This window comes from Pelophylax lessonae (assembly GCF_965119305.1).
Source record: "Pelophylax lessonae genome assembly, chromosome: 1".
NCBI lineage: Eukaryota > Metazoa > Chordata > Amphibia > Anura > Ranidae > Pelophylax > Pelophylax lessonae.
In genome coordinates, this window is record NC_138768.1 from 230,848,424 (window position 1) to 230,862,784 (window position 14,361).

Genomic DNA, 14,361 nt, shown 5'->3' on the forward strand with positions numbered 1-14,361 from the left:
CTGTCACTTGGAGGTCACTGCAGTCTGGCCCCTTGCTCTGTAACTTGCTTGAGGTGCTCTGGGATGTTCTCTCCTCTCTTTCTCTGGTTCTCAGCTGCTGTCCATAGTATCAAAGTTCAGCTCTGGCTTATTCTCATTGACAACAACAGTGACATCATGGCAGTCTGTGGGAATTTCTCAATAGAAGTACAGGGTAATGGAGTTTAGTCATTCAAGGGGCTGACCCCCTACATAGTGTTCAATTTCAGGCCAGCTTTTTCCAAAGCTAAATGTATCCAAAGCTAAATTCTTTGCATCAGTATATACTGATATTCCATAAAGAGGTGAATATCTTGGTAGGTTGTTGTTAATCAGCGGCTTCCTATGGGTGCACTCATCAAAGAGGAGGAGCCAGGAGCGCCAGCGGGGCACCCTAGAAAAGGAGGATCGGGGCTACCATGTGCAAAAGCATTGCACAGAGCAGGTGAGTATAACATGTTTATTTTTTTCTTTAAAAACATCAAGGTTTATAATTGCGTTTTATCACTTGCTGACCGCCAGCAGTACATATACTGTGGCAGGTCGACTCTATTGCTTAAAATGACATACCTGTACAACGTTTCGTGCAAAAGCCAGTGGGGGCTGATTCGCCAGAGGGGGAGCCAACTAGCAGGTCCAGCGGATGCGATTGCGGCCAGCCACGCGCGATCGCTTCCCAGAGAGACAGAATGGTGGTCTGCCTATGTAAACAAGGCAAACTGCCGTTCTGTTACAGAGGAACACAGGGATCTTGTGTACCTGCTATTTAGGAACACTGGCCTCTGTGTTCATCTAGTGAGTCCATCCCTCACACGGTTAGAAAGCATCCCCTAGGGACACACTTAACCCTTTGATCGCCCCTGGTGTTAACCCCTTCCCTGCCAGTGTCAGTACAGTGACAGTGCAAATTTTTAGCACTGATTACTTTACTAATGTCACTGGTCCCCTCGAAAGTGTCAAAAGTGTCAGATGTCTGATCTGTCTGCCACAATGTCACAGTCCCGCAAAAAAATCTCTGATCGCCACCATTACTAGTAAAAAAATAAATAAAAATGCCATAAATCTATCCCCTAGTTTGTAGACGTGATAACTTTTGCACAAACTAATCAATATACACTTACTGGGATTTGTTTTGCCAAAAATACTTAGGAGAATACATATTAGCATAAAATGATGAAAAATTTTGATTTTTGAGCAGAATGAAAAAATATTGTTTTTTTTTTCAGAATTGTTGCTCTTTTTTTGTTTATAGCGCAAAAAATAAAAACCGCAGAGGTGATAAAATACCACCAAAAAAATAATGCAGTGCCATATTGCAAAAAATTGCCTGGTCATTAAGGGGGTAAACCTTCTGGTCCAGTTAAATGGTTAAATAGCGTTTTTGTTTTTGGTTCTCTGATGCAGTGTTGTTCCTCAGCCTGCTTAGGTTTGTTAATTGAGCCTATCTATTTAACTGGAATGGCTAATACAAGTCTTTATAATACATGTTTCTAATAAACCTTAGCGTAATTTATTTTTCTTTTTTTCCTTATTTAGGGCTAACACTTTCCCAAATCATTTTACAGAAAATACTAAGGGCCCATTCACACTGTGCTGTTCTTGTGTGTTGCAATAATGCTTGCATGTTAACATGCAGTATGTCACACATTAATATGCATTGCAATAATTCTTTGAATGGGTTCCCAACTTACCAGAATGGAAAACAAAAGACAAGCGGTACTTTTTATGACACAGTTCATCAAAAAAAGTGGTGACAAATTACCATGTGTTGTGATGCACCGCAACACATGTGCTTTGGTGCATTGCCTTAGTTAGGTGTGGCGCTTTCCAAAATCTATGGCACCACAGTGTGCTAACATCGCAATGTGATAGAACAGATTAGTGTAAAGTAGTCCTAACCCATTTTCATCAGTCCTGGTCCATAAAGACCCCATGCAAACCTTTAACCAGAAAAACAGAGCAGTCCAATATAGGTGGAAGCCAGTTAGCTACCAGTATAAATTTAGAGTGTTGACGGAAATTGGAACACCTGGAGGAGCTTCTGCATAAGAGGGGAAAAAATACAAATTCCAAGCAGTTAGTTAGAATTAAAATGAGCACAACAGCAATGCATTACTAATACCAATTGGGTTTCTGTGAGATTTAATGGTGTTTTTTTTTATAAAGCAATGCAAAGGTGCTCACCAATTGGCCACTGCATTGCCCTGCATGCTAACATCCTTGTATCCAGTTGTGTTTCACATTGATTAGGAGTTATAAATATCTCAGAAAACATATTCATGGGATACCAATATTTATTTTTTATTTTTTTTTCAGCAAAAGAAAAACATAAAGATTCTACAATAAAATCAACAGAAGATGAGCCCCAATCTGCACTGATACCGGTGACAGCAGAGGTTACCATCAGTCTCCTGCACTAAGGTTATACATCATCCAGGAGTGCTGTAACTTTGACAATAAGGAGACTTTGTCCTGTTTGTCCTTTGGTGTCAAACTTGTATTTGAACTTTACTTTCTATCTGGATTGTACAAACATGTGATATACACATGTCGTAGTCTAAGTGCCATAGTAAATACTGCTACCAATGTAATACCTTATAGTGATTTGGACTGTGTAAATATTTGCCTTGTGGTGGAATGCTCAATGATAACTATATGATTTCTTTCAAACCAAAATCTAACTGTGATATGCCCTTGTAAATAAATCTGTTCCATCGGAAAGCACTGAAGCTACTAAATCCTATCTTCAACCTCACCTACTATGTAACTATTACAATGCGATTAGAGGAGAAGCGTTTTAGCCTCAGGCAACGCAGGGGGTTCTTTATGGTTAGGGCTACAAGATTGTGGAATTCTCTACCACAAGAGGTGGTTTCTGCGGGTAGTATGGTGGCTTTCAAAAGACTCTTAGACGCACATCTCAAGGATCAGGACATTAAGGGCTATGTGAGATGATTACAGCCACACACACCTACACAGGTTGAACTGGATGGACTATTGTCTTTATTCAACCTCACCTACTATGTAACTATCTCCAGCCAAACTTGTTTTAGCTTTGAATAGAATAAGGAAGGCTTAAACTTTCAGTGGGGTTTCTTTTTCAATCTGTGACCATGTTTGGGAGATTTTCCCTAATTTTCTGGGGAGTGTGGTAATTTCCCCCTTGAAGACACAGACTGCAATAAAAACATTGTTTTACCCTCTTCCCATCCAACCAAGTGACTCTTAAGTTAGATTTTATGCCTGGGGCCTAACGGACGTCCCGATCATGGGATCACTGTGATTAGTTGGTACAGTGGTTACATACATGATCAGAAGCCTGTCCTGTCATCTCTCGAATATGACTAGAGGCCAAGAGTTTTACAGACCAGAAACCCCAGCCTCCCACCGATGCATATGTGCAGCGGTGTTAAAGGCCAGCCTAACACACACATATGCGTCACATGGGTAGCAAGAGATTAACTTTTGCCCCCGCTACGAAAAGTGTGGATTTGTTTTTGTCTTTAGCCCCCAATTGAAGAAATTTCCCTCAACTTCCTGTTCAGACATCAATAAAAACTTGACTAAGGTACCAGCCTTTTCCTGCTCTATTCACAACAAAATAAAAAATAAAAATGTAAGTGATGTGCAATGAGTAATTTTGAAAAGGATGCTGGGGCAGTAGAAACTAATTGCAATGCTAGAGTATAGAGAAGGCAAAATCCGTCATATCTCTGTGCACCTGGAGATTCTGCATGAAGATAGAGTCAACATACAATATAATTACCTCCCAGGGGAAATGCATACTGTTTTATTTTTCTTTTACCGGAAAAGCTCCAGATGAAACAAGCCAATGGGTGACTTACAGCCTACCTTGCACTACAAGCTAGGTCCCCTTATTTACTTATTTTAAGAGCCCCCTCCCCAATGCCTTAACACTGCACTAAAAAAAGAAAATAAAAAAAAACTGTGGGTAAAAAAACTAAATGGTATGTAAAGGTAAAATGCTGTTTTTTCTTTTTGGATAGAGCAGAGAAGAGTTAAAATCTCTGACAAGTTTCTGTGTCCTCGCTGGGGAGATTTAAGCCCCGTACACACGCACCGATTGTCGGCCGAACAATCGGCCGTCTTTTGTCCAGTGCTGTTGTGTTGGTTGAAATGTGCTCTAGACTGCACACGATTTTTTTCGGCCAACAACAACCAACTTCAGAAGTGATGTCACGTGTTGGTTTACTTTCCGTGTGTTTTTTCTTCTCTGAGCATGCTCAATCTTGCTCATCTGATTTTTGTCGGCCGAAATCTGTACTGACTGATGAACAATCGGCCGTTCTGTTGACGGCCAACAAAAATTTTATAGCATGCACACCAGATTTTGTTCGACCGAAAAGTCGCAGTCGGTTGTCGGAAGCATCATACTAACAAGCCGACAATCGGCCGATCGGACATTGGCCGAAAATTTACGGCCAACAATCGGTACGTGTGTACGGGGCATTACTGTCTCAATTTTTCCAAGTGACCATTGTCACCAAGAGACAAAATGATGGGAAATACAACCATTATGAGTCATCAGGAGAGCAATAGGTAAGGAAAATTCTCCAATAGGAGCAAATTTTCCTGTGATAACTCTCTAAGACAGGAATTTTGTTTTATTTTGAAGAGATTTCTTGTTAATTCCTGTTGCGTTTCTAAAACAGAAAGTGAAGTGAAATCTCCCCAGTGGGACACAGAAAACAAATTTAACCTGATACATGATTCAACATTTCAACCCTCTATCGAAAATTAAAAAAAGTAAAGGCTTCACGTATGGTTTCAAATAATTACCTTTTTTCCTAGCCTCAGTACTGCAGAGACTGATGTCACCATCCTTCAATCTGGCGAAATCCAGGGGAATGCTGAGTAGCCCAGATCTGAAGAGATGATGCCTCCAGCACAGTCCAAAAGTGTCTTCTCCTTAGGATCTCACTACAAGGATGGTGACGCCACCCTCTCCTAGGCGCTGCAGGCAAACAAAAGCAAGGAAAAGATATTTTACCTAACATTTTAACCCCTTGGTTAAATGAATTGCTATGAAGCATTTTGACATGGAGGAGGGGGCCCTTGGTAAATTAGCAGACCTTGCGTTTTTAGAGCGAGGTCTCTCTAATCTGTGCAAAACTGGTGTATCTAATTACTCATATTTAGGTTTCTTTTTTTTTAGAGATACCAGTATAATTATGTTATAGTCCAGTGCAATGGAAGATTGTTTTTCTACCATAAACACGGAAGAGCTTTATGATGTAATTGCACTAATAGGGATGGCAAAACATGCCACTTGTTACTTAAGAAAGTGATATAAAAGACTGAGTTTAAAAGTGAGTTAAGAGAAAGCAATGCCCTAAACAGAAAATATGTAATTGGTTTCTTGTTGCTTTCTATTTTGAATTCTAATAATCATCTTCCTGAGGGCATTAGTAATTCACTAGGGTATAGTACATGATGAAAAAAAAAACAGCGCTGACACCTGCCTTATGAAGATGAATGCAAAGAAAAATGAATGCAATATACTATGTTGTATAATAGACCAATGCTAGGTATCTATTTTTACAAGGTTAAACAAAAACTGATGCACAACGGGGAGAGAGGAGTACTAGAGACCTCTCAAGTTTCACTAATTGGGCAGGGGGTCAAACAAAAAATGAAAAATTCAAACAAAAAATCCTCAACAGGATAGTTCATAATCTAGAAGTCCATATACAAATAAATATATGAAATCCCAGAGACACACTCCGTAGGCTGCTCTTGTGACAAGTAGAAGATGCTTGGAGCCAACTGAAAGGAGAACACAGGCGCCACTCTAAGTGCAGAATCTTGAGATTTACTGAAAGGCCGAGGAAGGAGCGCATGCTCAGAGAACGTGTCGCCGGCGCCATCACGCAATTACCCATCCAGGAAGTGACGACGGATCGGCAACAGAGTGTCCCCGCGACCAGGAAGTACGGATTGCCACCGATTACAGCCTGCGTACCGCGACCGCTCAAGCCATCCTGATCAAAACACCGGAGCGATCATCCACATACATAATGATGCTTTTTATACTGCTCCCTTCGTGAGTACCTTTCTTTTGATAAATCTCAAGATTCTGCACTTAGTGTGGCACCTGTGTTCTCCTTTCATCTATTTTTACATTCCATGGATCTTTTATGTATCTTTTACACAATGCTGGAGCAATAAGATTTCGGCACAGCACACTTTTTATTTCAGTAACATATACTGTATGTAATTGTTAAAGGGATTATATACCTCCTTCTGCAATAAGGATTAAAACGTGCCTGTAATAAACAATAATAGCTTTTTCGTTATCATAAACCTTCGTTATAATGGAAAACAATTATTTCCTTTTCCTTATTATTGACCCATACACCTATATAGAGGGGGCAGCAACCTGTAGGCCGCGGCCAGGTAACTGGTAAATTATGGTCTGGGCTTGCTGACCCACCACCTAAGAGGAATGAACAGAATTAAATGCAGAGGGACCACTTGTAAAGTTGGAGCTGTGGTAGAGAGCAAGAGCAATATAAGCCGATGCCTCCTCTGTGGTGCTGGCTCCTGTCCTATGCAGAGTGTTACCAACTGCACTGTTTTTACCACCCCTGCCCCAACCGCACCCCCTTTAGCTGCAGTGGCCAGGGGTGTACACATGTCACAGCCGCAGCAGGAGTTATGCACCCTGTTATGGTTGGTGGGTGTAGCACCTGCCAAGCATGACCCATTCAATGAATGAGGCCACTCTGCAAGTGCCCTGCAACCTTGTGCAGTACAGCAAACAAGGGGTAAAGCAGGCAGTGTTGTGTTGCTTTCTCACCATCTGTTTTGACCCCTTGGACCCTGCAGAAGTATGCAGTTGGGGGGCACTTGCAGAGTGGCCACATTTCTTGAATAGGTCATGCTTGGCAGGTGCTACACCCACCAACCATGACATGGCGTAAAACTCCTGCTGCGGCTGCGACAGGTGTACACCCCTGGCCATTGCAGCTAAAGAGGGTGCGGTTGGGGCAGGGGTGGTAAAAACAGTGCAGTTAGTAACACTTTGCATGGGACAGGAGCCAGCACTACAGAGGAGGCATCGGCTTATACCGCATGTGTACATCTTTGGCTGCTGCCTCAGCAGCTAAAGGGTGTAGGGATTGGGGGCAATACATTTGCAAATCAACTGCAGGGTTTTATCACCCCCCAACTTCATGTGTAAACAAGACCTAAGGGTGCTGCTGCCGAATGCAAATAAATGTTCATTCACAAGTGCAGCATGCACAGCTGCTCCTCTAAAAAGTGATCCGAGTGGGTTTGACAGTTGGTGACGAAGCGATAGGTTGCCTCCTCACCACCTGATTTAAACCCATGATTGCTGTGCAATGTACGCGATTGTGACACCGTAGTATGACAATTAGAGTTTTAAATCAGGTGTGAGGAGGTGACACTGCCCAGTAATCTTTGATTTCTCCCATGTAGTTCATGTAGATCTCCAGTCCACCTCTTTAAAGTTGCCTACCCCTGGCCAAAAATCGAATAGAAAATGTAAAACAGTTTGCACACTGCCTCTGTAAGCACTCTTTACAACAATAATCATGATTTACAGTAAGAGGATGAGTTTTTACAGAGGCGCCTTACCATTTAGATGTACCTAGGACAGCAAGGTGCCTAAATTTGGACCTTCTTGTAAGGCTACCTTCACATGGGCATCTAAATCTCAGAGTTTAGCTGCATTTAGAAGATTTTTTATAAAAGCAGCTGGACTCACACAGTGCAATATAATAATGTTTTTCACACATAATGAATAGCAAAGTTTAGTTGGAGACAGTTTAACAGTGTTTAGGAAAAGAAGGAAAGAGCTGCGTTCAGGGTTGAATTTTCATTCTTATCTGCAGCTAAATGCACATTGCGTTTAGCTGCAGGTAGATGTGGTGCATTTAGCAGCGGAAAGTTACACTTTCCCTTTACTTCCTTGAATGTTGGTATTCATTTTCATGTTGGTATTCATTCTTTGCAGACGTGGTCTAACAATAGTTAGTAAGCTGTCAAAAGTGGTCACTAACATTCTGGTAAAGTTGTAAACTTTATCAGGATTGGTTCTGATTTCTTCATACATCAGGACAATATATCCCTTAGTAAGATCTTGGGATGTCAGGGGATTTACCAACCTTGGCTTCATTTGCCTCGTTCTCTGCCTCAATCTTCTTCTCCTCCCAATAGGCACACAATGGTTAGCACCAGCTTTGCTCTGTACTCTATTTCCATTGCACACCTCTATCTACCTGCTCAGAAAACTACTCACAAAGAGGAAGAGGAGGTGCCTGGGGTATTACAAATATTAACAATATCTCTCCTGCGCTCGAGTGGTATGCGGGAAGGTGAATCTTCTAGGCGGTTTTATGACACGAATGAAGTGGTCTTGCTGCCCCCCTCAGGACCAAGGGTATCAAAAAGGCACTACAAGAAAACAACAAGAGAAGGGCGCACCGACCTTGTGCATTACCACTTAAAAGTTTATTAAAATCAAAGAAAGGTAGCGTACAATATACTCACAAACGTAGCATATGAACAAGCATATAGGAAATGGGCACCGCTCGCTTCCAGGACACTTCTCTACTGCTGGATAGCGTGATGGCATCCTCAAAACCTGATGTGATTTACGCGTTTCGAGGGAGGACCCTCTTTCCTCAGAGCCAAAATCGCCACTCAAGATGTGTCCTGGAAGCGAGCGGTGCCCATTTCCTATATGCTTGTTCATATGCTACGTTTGTGAGTATATTGTACGCTACCCTTCTTTGATTTTAATAAACTTTTAAGTGGTAATGCACAAGGTCGGTGCGCCCTTCTCTTGTTGTTTTCTTGTATTACAAATATCCCCTCTAGACTGGGGTATTGAGAAAAAATGCACAAAAACGCTTGTGGACGGGGCCTACTCCGCCCTACATGCATCGGAGCACACTCATTAATGCCAGGGACCAGGCAGAGACTGCAATCGTGTGAAGAATCTAACACTAAAGCAGTTCCCCAACTGTGAGATAAGCCTTAACACTATGCAGTAAAAATGTAGAATTCCTCTGAAAAGTGTCTTATCCCATGTCACTACACACTGCATCTGATGTATGTTGTATTAGGAGGGATGTGCTGAGCCTGCACCCGCTCCACCAGTTCAGCATAGCTCTGTTACCTCACTCCCAGTAACAGAATGTGGTCCTGTCATGCACATAGCCCGAATCTCATGTGTGCACTTGTTAACTCCCCAGATAGCAAGCAATTGAGCTGCAAGTTTAAAAATGGCTTGCTAAGCTATTCCTAGACTTGCCAGGCTTCACAAGTGTGTTGCACAATTGCTGCAAGTCATCATTGCATGACTCCAGATCAACTTTCATTGCAAACATTTTACAGGTCTGCTGCAAGTTCTGGTTTAGTTATGTTGTGCAATAGTCATCCCACCACAGGGGTCACTGTGGCTGAATTTTCATGCTATAGACTTGCAGAGCTCTTGCTGTAGACTCACCACTGCAACTTTGCTCTTGCTAGAGACTTGCCACGCAAATTTTCTACAAATTGGAAAAGTGTCAACTAGAACTTGTGCTTCAAGTGCTCTGCAGGGGTACAACTTACCAGTGAAAATGTGCAGCAAGTTAACAGACTTACAATGCAACACTGCCACAATATTTGTGGCAATTTATCATTGCTATCTGGCTCCTTTCTTCTCATACTTTGTGACCAGGCCAAAGATCTCCATAATGCAGGTTTGCATCCGGTTGCTAATGGATAACAACCGGTAGGGAGGGAGCCAGAACATCAAACCCCTCACTATCGAAGGACCTGTCACCTTATCAGGTACCACACTTAAGAACGGGTTGCTTTGTGTCTCGAACTTGTTTAATCCTAGCAACTACACTCCTCTTCCTTGTCTTGCTGAAAAAAACCCTTCTGTAGCAGTGTTACTTCCCACCTTGTGTTTTACAGACCCAGTTTCTTTAGATATGCCAGAACCAAAATGCGACCCTTTGAATAATTTCAGGTTACCTTCAGGTTACCTTTGATCAGGTTTAGAATGGTTAATGTAACTTTACTGAAAGCTGCAGCATAACAGTTCAATATAAACCACATCGTTATCCCTAAACTATGTACTGTAGTGTGGCTGCCCAGGCATACCTTCATGAAGTGAGAATCCATCTTGACATTCTCCATGGCTTGGATGTCCATGAAAATCCTAGTGCCTTTAGTGGACTGCAGGGAGCAGCAGTCCCAGTACCTTCAACTGCATTGGCCTGGAGTGCCGACATTGCGGGATACATGGTCAGGTAAGTGTCCTTATATTAAAAGTTCAGTTATAAGTACAGAGGGTGTAATTGAGCTTTAAAATTTAAAAAGCTAAATAGTGCAAGGCTGCACTCTCATCTGCGCATAGCTGGAACTTGCATTTTTCATGTGTTAATGTGCATTGCATAGGGCAGCCCATTTACTTGAATACGTTTCTCTACGTGCGACAAAGGCCCCAAAGAAGCTCCTGTATTTTTATTTTTTTCTTGGAGTGGAGCGTGGCTCGTTTTTTTTTTCCCACGCTTTTCAGTGAGTTTGCAGTGCATTTTTTGTGAAACAAAACACAGAGCAAAACATGCCTGCTACCCACGCTATGGGTGCCATTAACATTTACGGCAAGGCAAGCGTGCTGCGTGTTTGCAGCACAGTTTCTGTACATGTATGGTGTGAAAAATCGGCGCTAATTCAAATCATAAATAAATGTGATACACTCTGTGACAATAACGATGTCCACCACTGTAGATAGTGCTCTATATGATAAAACCTGATGCAAAAATGTCGAAGTAAAATCAATCCTCAATGTAAAACTGTAAAAGCGAGCCTATACACAAAAGATCTTCAGTGGATGACTCTGAAAAGACTGTGCATAAATAAAGTCCTCAAAAAAATATATATATATAATGCAATCACAAAATCAATGCAATAGATGAAAAAGGGTGATGATCAATTTATTTCATTCATCTTTGATTGTATATTGGACACTGTGGGATTTTCTCAGACACTTATATTTTTATACACAACTTTTTTTATGAATTGTTTTATGAAATATTTTCAGGAATTTTTTCATCACATATCGGTCATCAACGATTACATTGATCATCACCCTTTTTCATCTATTGCATTGATTTTGTGATTGCATTATATATATATTTTTTTTTGAGGACTTTATTTATGCACAGTCTTTTCAGAGTCATCCACTGAAGATCTTTTGTGTATAGGCTCGCTTTTACAGTTTTACATTGAGGATTGATTTTACTTCGACATTTTTGCATCAGGTTTTATCATATAGAGCACTATCCACAGTGGTGGACATCGTTATTGTCACAGAGTGTATCACATTTATTTATGATTTGAATTAGCGCCGATTTTTCACACCATACACGTACCAATTCACGGTGGGGACACCGATTTAGATTGGCAGCTTTTTCTACATTTTTTTTTTTTTCCTTTATTTATTTGATATTTTGGAATTGATTTACTCCTATCAAACCCCTCTGGGTAGCGCATTGATCCTCTTATTTATTTACAGTTTCTGTACAGCTTCCTATGTGATCGCAAATATGGAGATGTGAACAGGGCCTAAAAACTCAAATCATCAGGGAAGACAATCCCACCCTCTTATTTTCCCCTTTAGCTCATGCTGCTACATTATTACCTTTTGTATCACTTGACACTGCCTTTTACATTGTAAGCTCTTTGAGTGTCTGAGTGTTTTTCTGTTGGTTTTTTTTTTTTGCTCGATTTTGGTGCATTTTTATGTGCTACTGTTTCTGTTACTGTTACTACTTCATACAGCGTTTTTACACTTTAGCGTTTAATTAGCCAATAGAGAAAACTATTATTTGTTGCTAGGCATTTCAGGTTTTTTAGCTTTTCCATTAGCTTTTATTTATTTTTTAATTTTTATTATTCATTTAATATTTTTTCCGCTAGGGTAATGGGTTAGAGTTAAGGTTAGGCTAGGGTTAGGATTAGGAGTTGGGGTTATGATTAGGGGTTAGGGTTATTTATTTATTTATTTGTTAGGGTGTTATTAATACTAGTGCTACTAATAATAATAATGATAATAATAATAAATGTAAAGTAAATATACAAATAAATAAAATAAATCATAAATAAATAATACATTTAATAAATAAAAATATCGAATAATACATAAATAATTAACCCCTTACCCTTAAAATAATAATAATAATAATAAACAATTAAACATAATAGTAATACAAATAATAATAATGTATTTAATATTTTTTTTAGGGTTAGAGGGATTAGTTATTTTTTATTACTACATATTATTCATTTATTTTTTTTATTTTTTTATTTATGATGATTTTTCTTATTTGTGTATTTATTTTACATTCTTATTACATTACATTATTTATTCAAATATTCATTTGCTCATATATTATTACAATGTTATTTTTTAAATTTTTTTTTTTGAACAGAAAATTGTGCAAATACATGCAACAAAACCTACGAATGCGCACAAAAACGAGCAAATGGCGCATTTCCATTCATTTCTATAGCAATAAAAAACGACAAAAAAAGCTCCAGAACTTTTTTGAGCTTCAGGCGTTTGGCATCTAACGACTTGGAGTGGAGATGTGAACCATCTCCATGGAGAATCATTTTTTTTCTCCTCCAGCATTTTGGAGCTTCAAGCTACAAAGCGCTGAGGTGTGAATGGGTCCCTCCTAATGGTTGTGTGTTGTCTAGAGCTGCGCGATTAATCGTTATCACGATTTACCCCCTCAAGATCTTAAAACTGCATGTCCTCAATTCTTACAGAGCTGTTCTTTGCTTACTCTTTGCTCAGCTGTCAAAACAAAAGGAGACTCTGGCAGCAAATGTTTATCAACATTGGTAAAGGGTAACTTCACTTTCGTGGGGAAAAAAAATTAGCAAACAAAGAAAAAACAATATAGCGTATACAAATTGCGATACAATTCATATTATGATTGAATGTTATTAAAAATTACCTTTCCTTTTCAATCTGCAGCTGTTGTAATTTTCTGAAAATGCAATACAATATGGCTGCCTGGAGGTGTTCTGTACACAGAATGTGTACTGACCATCCCCCAGAAACATCCTTCTCTTGCCTGTGTGATTGGCTCACCTATTTCCCAGAAGTCTGCCTAAGATACAAGTCAGATTTTAGGCATCCCCTGCAACAAAAATGTTTTTGGTGAGATACTCCCAATAGGAACACGTCTAAAGGGATGCAGATTTCCTCATTAGTGCCCTGCAGCTGCCACAGCTGATAGATAATTATGAAACCACTCCCATTAGACCAGTGTTGGGGTAGTTACTCAAAAAATGTAACTAGTTACTAGTTACTTCTGTAAATTGTAAGGAGATTACTTTACTAGTTACTGCATTTGAAAAGTAACTTCACTACTTATTACTTTACTTTCCTCTTTCTTAACTGACCGTGTAGAAGATACATGACACTCTTTCTGCATAGAGTTTATTGTATAAACACAGGCTTTGGGAAACATGAGAACAAAACCTGAAAAAACAGAATAAAACATAAAGTGCAACAAAAAGTCATAAACTTCATCCCTCTCTATTCTTCGAAATAACGATTGTATCGCACGGCTTGGGTAACGCAGGAAAGCGCATTCCTATAGCCTAGTAAAGTAGTGTAGTTACCTCCTATAGCCTAGTAAAGTAGTGTAGTTACTTCCTATAGCCTAGTAAAGTAGTGTAGTTACCTCCTATAGCCTAGTAAAATAGTGTAGTTACCTCCTATAGCCTAGTAAAGTAGTGTAGTTACCTCCTATAGCCTAGTAAAGTAGTGTAGTTACCAATATTAGTATTGTAACTAGTTACTTTACTTCGTTACCAAAAAAAGTAAAGTAGTTACTGTAATCAGTTACTTTGTAACTAGTTACCCCAAACACTGCATTAGACCCACTTAGGGCTCTTTCACACGGGTGTTCCGTATGTCCGTTTTTCGTCCCATCCGTTTGCGGATGAAAAACGGACATAATGTATCTCTATGTAAATACGGATGTCAGCGGATGATCATCCGCTGACATTCGTTTTTCGTCCGTTCAGTTCAGTTCAGTTTTTTTGAACGGAAGAGAACCCTATTTTTTCTTCCGTTCAAAAAACGGAACGGACGCAAAAACGGATGTCAGTGGTGTCATCCGCTGACATCCGTATTTACATAGAGATACATTATGTCCGTTTTTTCATCCGCAAACGGATGGGATGAAAAACGGACATACAGACCGGATGACACAAGTGTCATCCGTGTCCGATTCAAAAAAAAAAAAAAAAGGAACTGATGGGCATAAAAAACTG

At 39.9% G+C, this 14,361-nt stretch overlaps 1 protein-coding gene across 1 annotated transcript in view; it reads left to right on the plus strand.

The window, feature by feature from the left end:
• The window catches only part of LRRC43 (leucine rich repeat containing 43), a 67,470-nt gene extending 64,715 nt beyond the window's left edge, over nt 1–2,755 (plus strand). Inside the window, exon 12 of the mRNA XM_082251508.1 lies at nt 2,335–2,755. Coding sequence (XP_082107634.1) covers nt 2,335–2,438 — 104 coding nt within the window. The 3' untranslated portion in view covers nt 2,439–2,755. The remainder of the gene's footprint in view (nt 1–2,334) is intronic.
• Nucleotides 2,756–14,361: the final 11,606 nt, after the last annotated feature.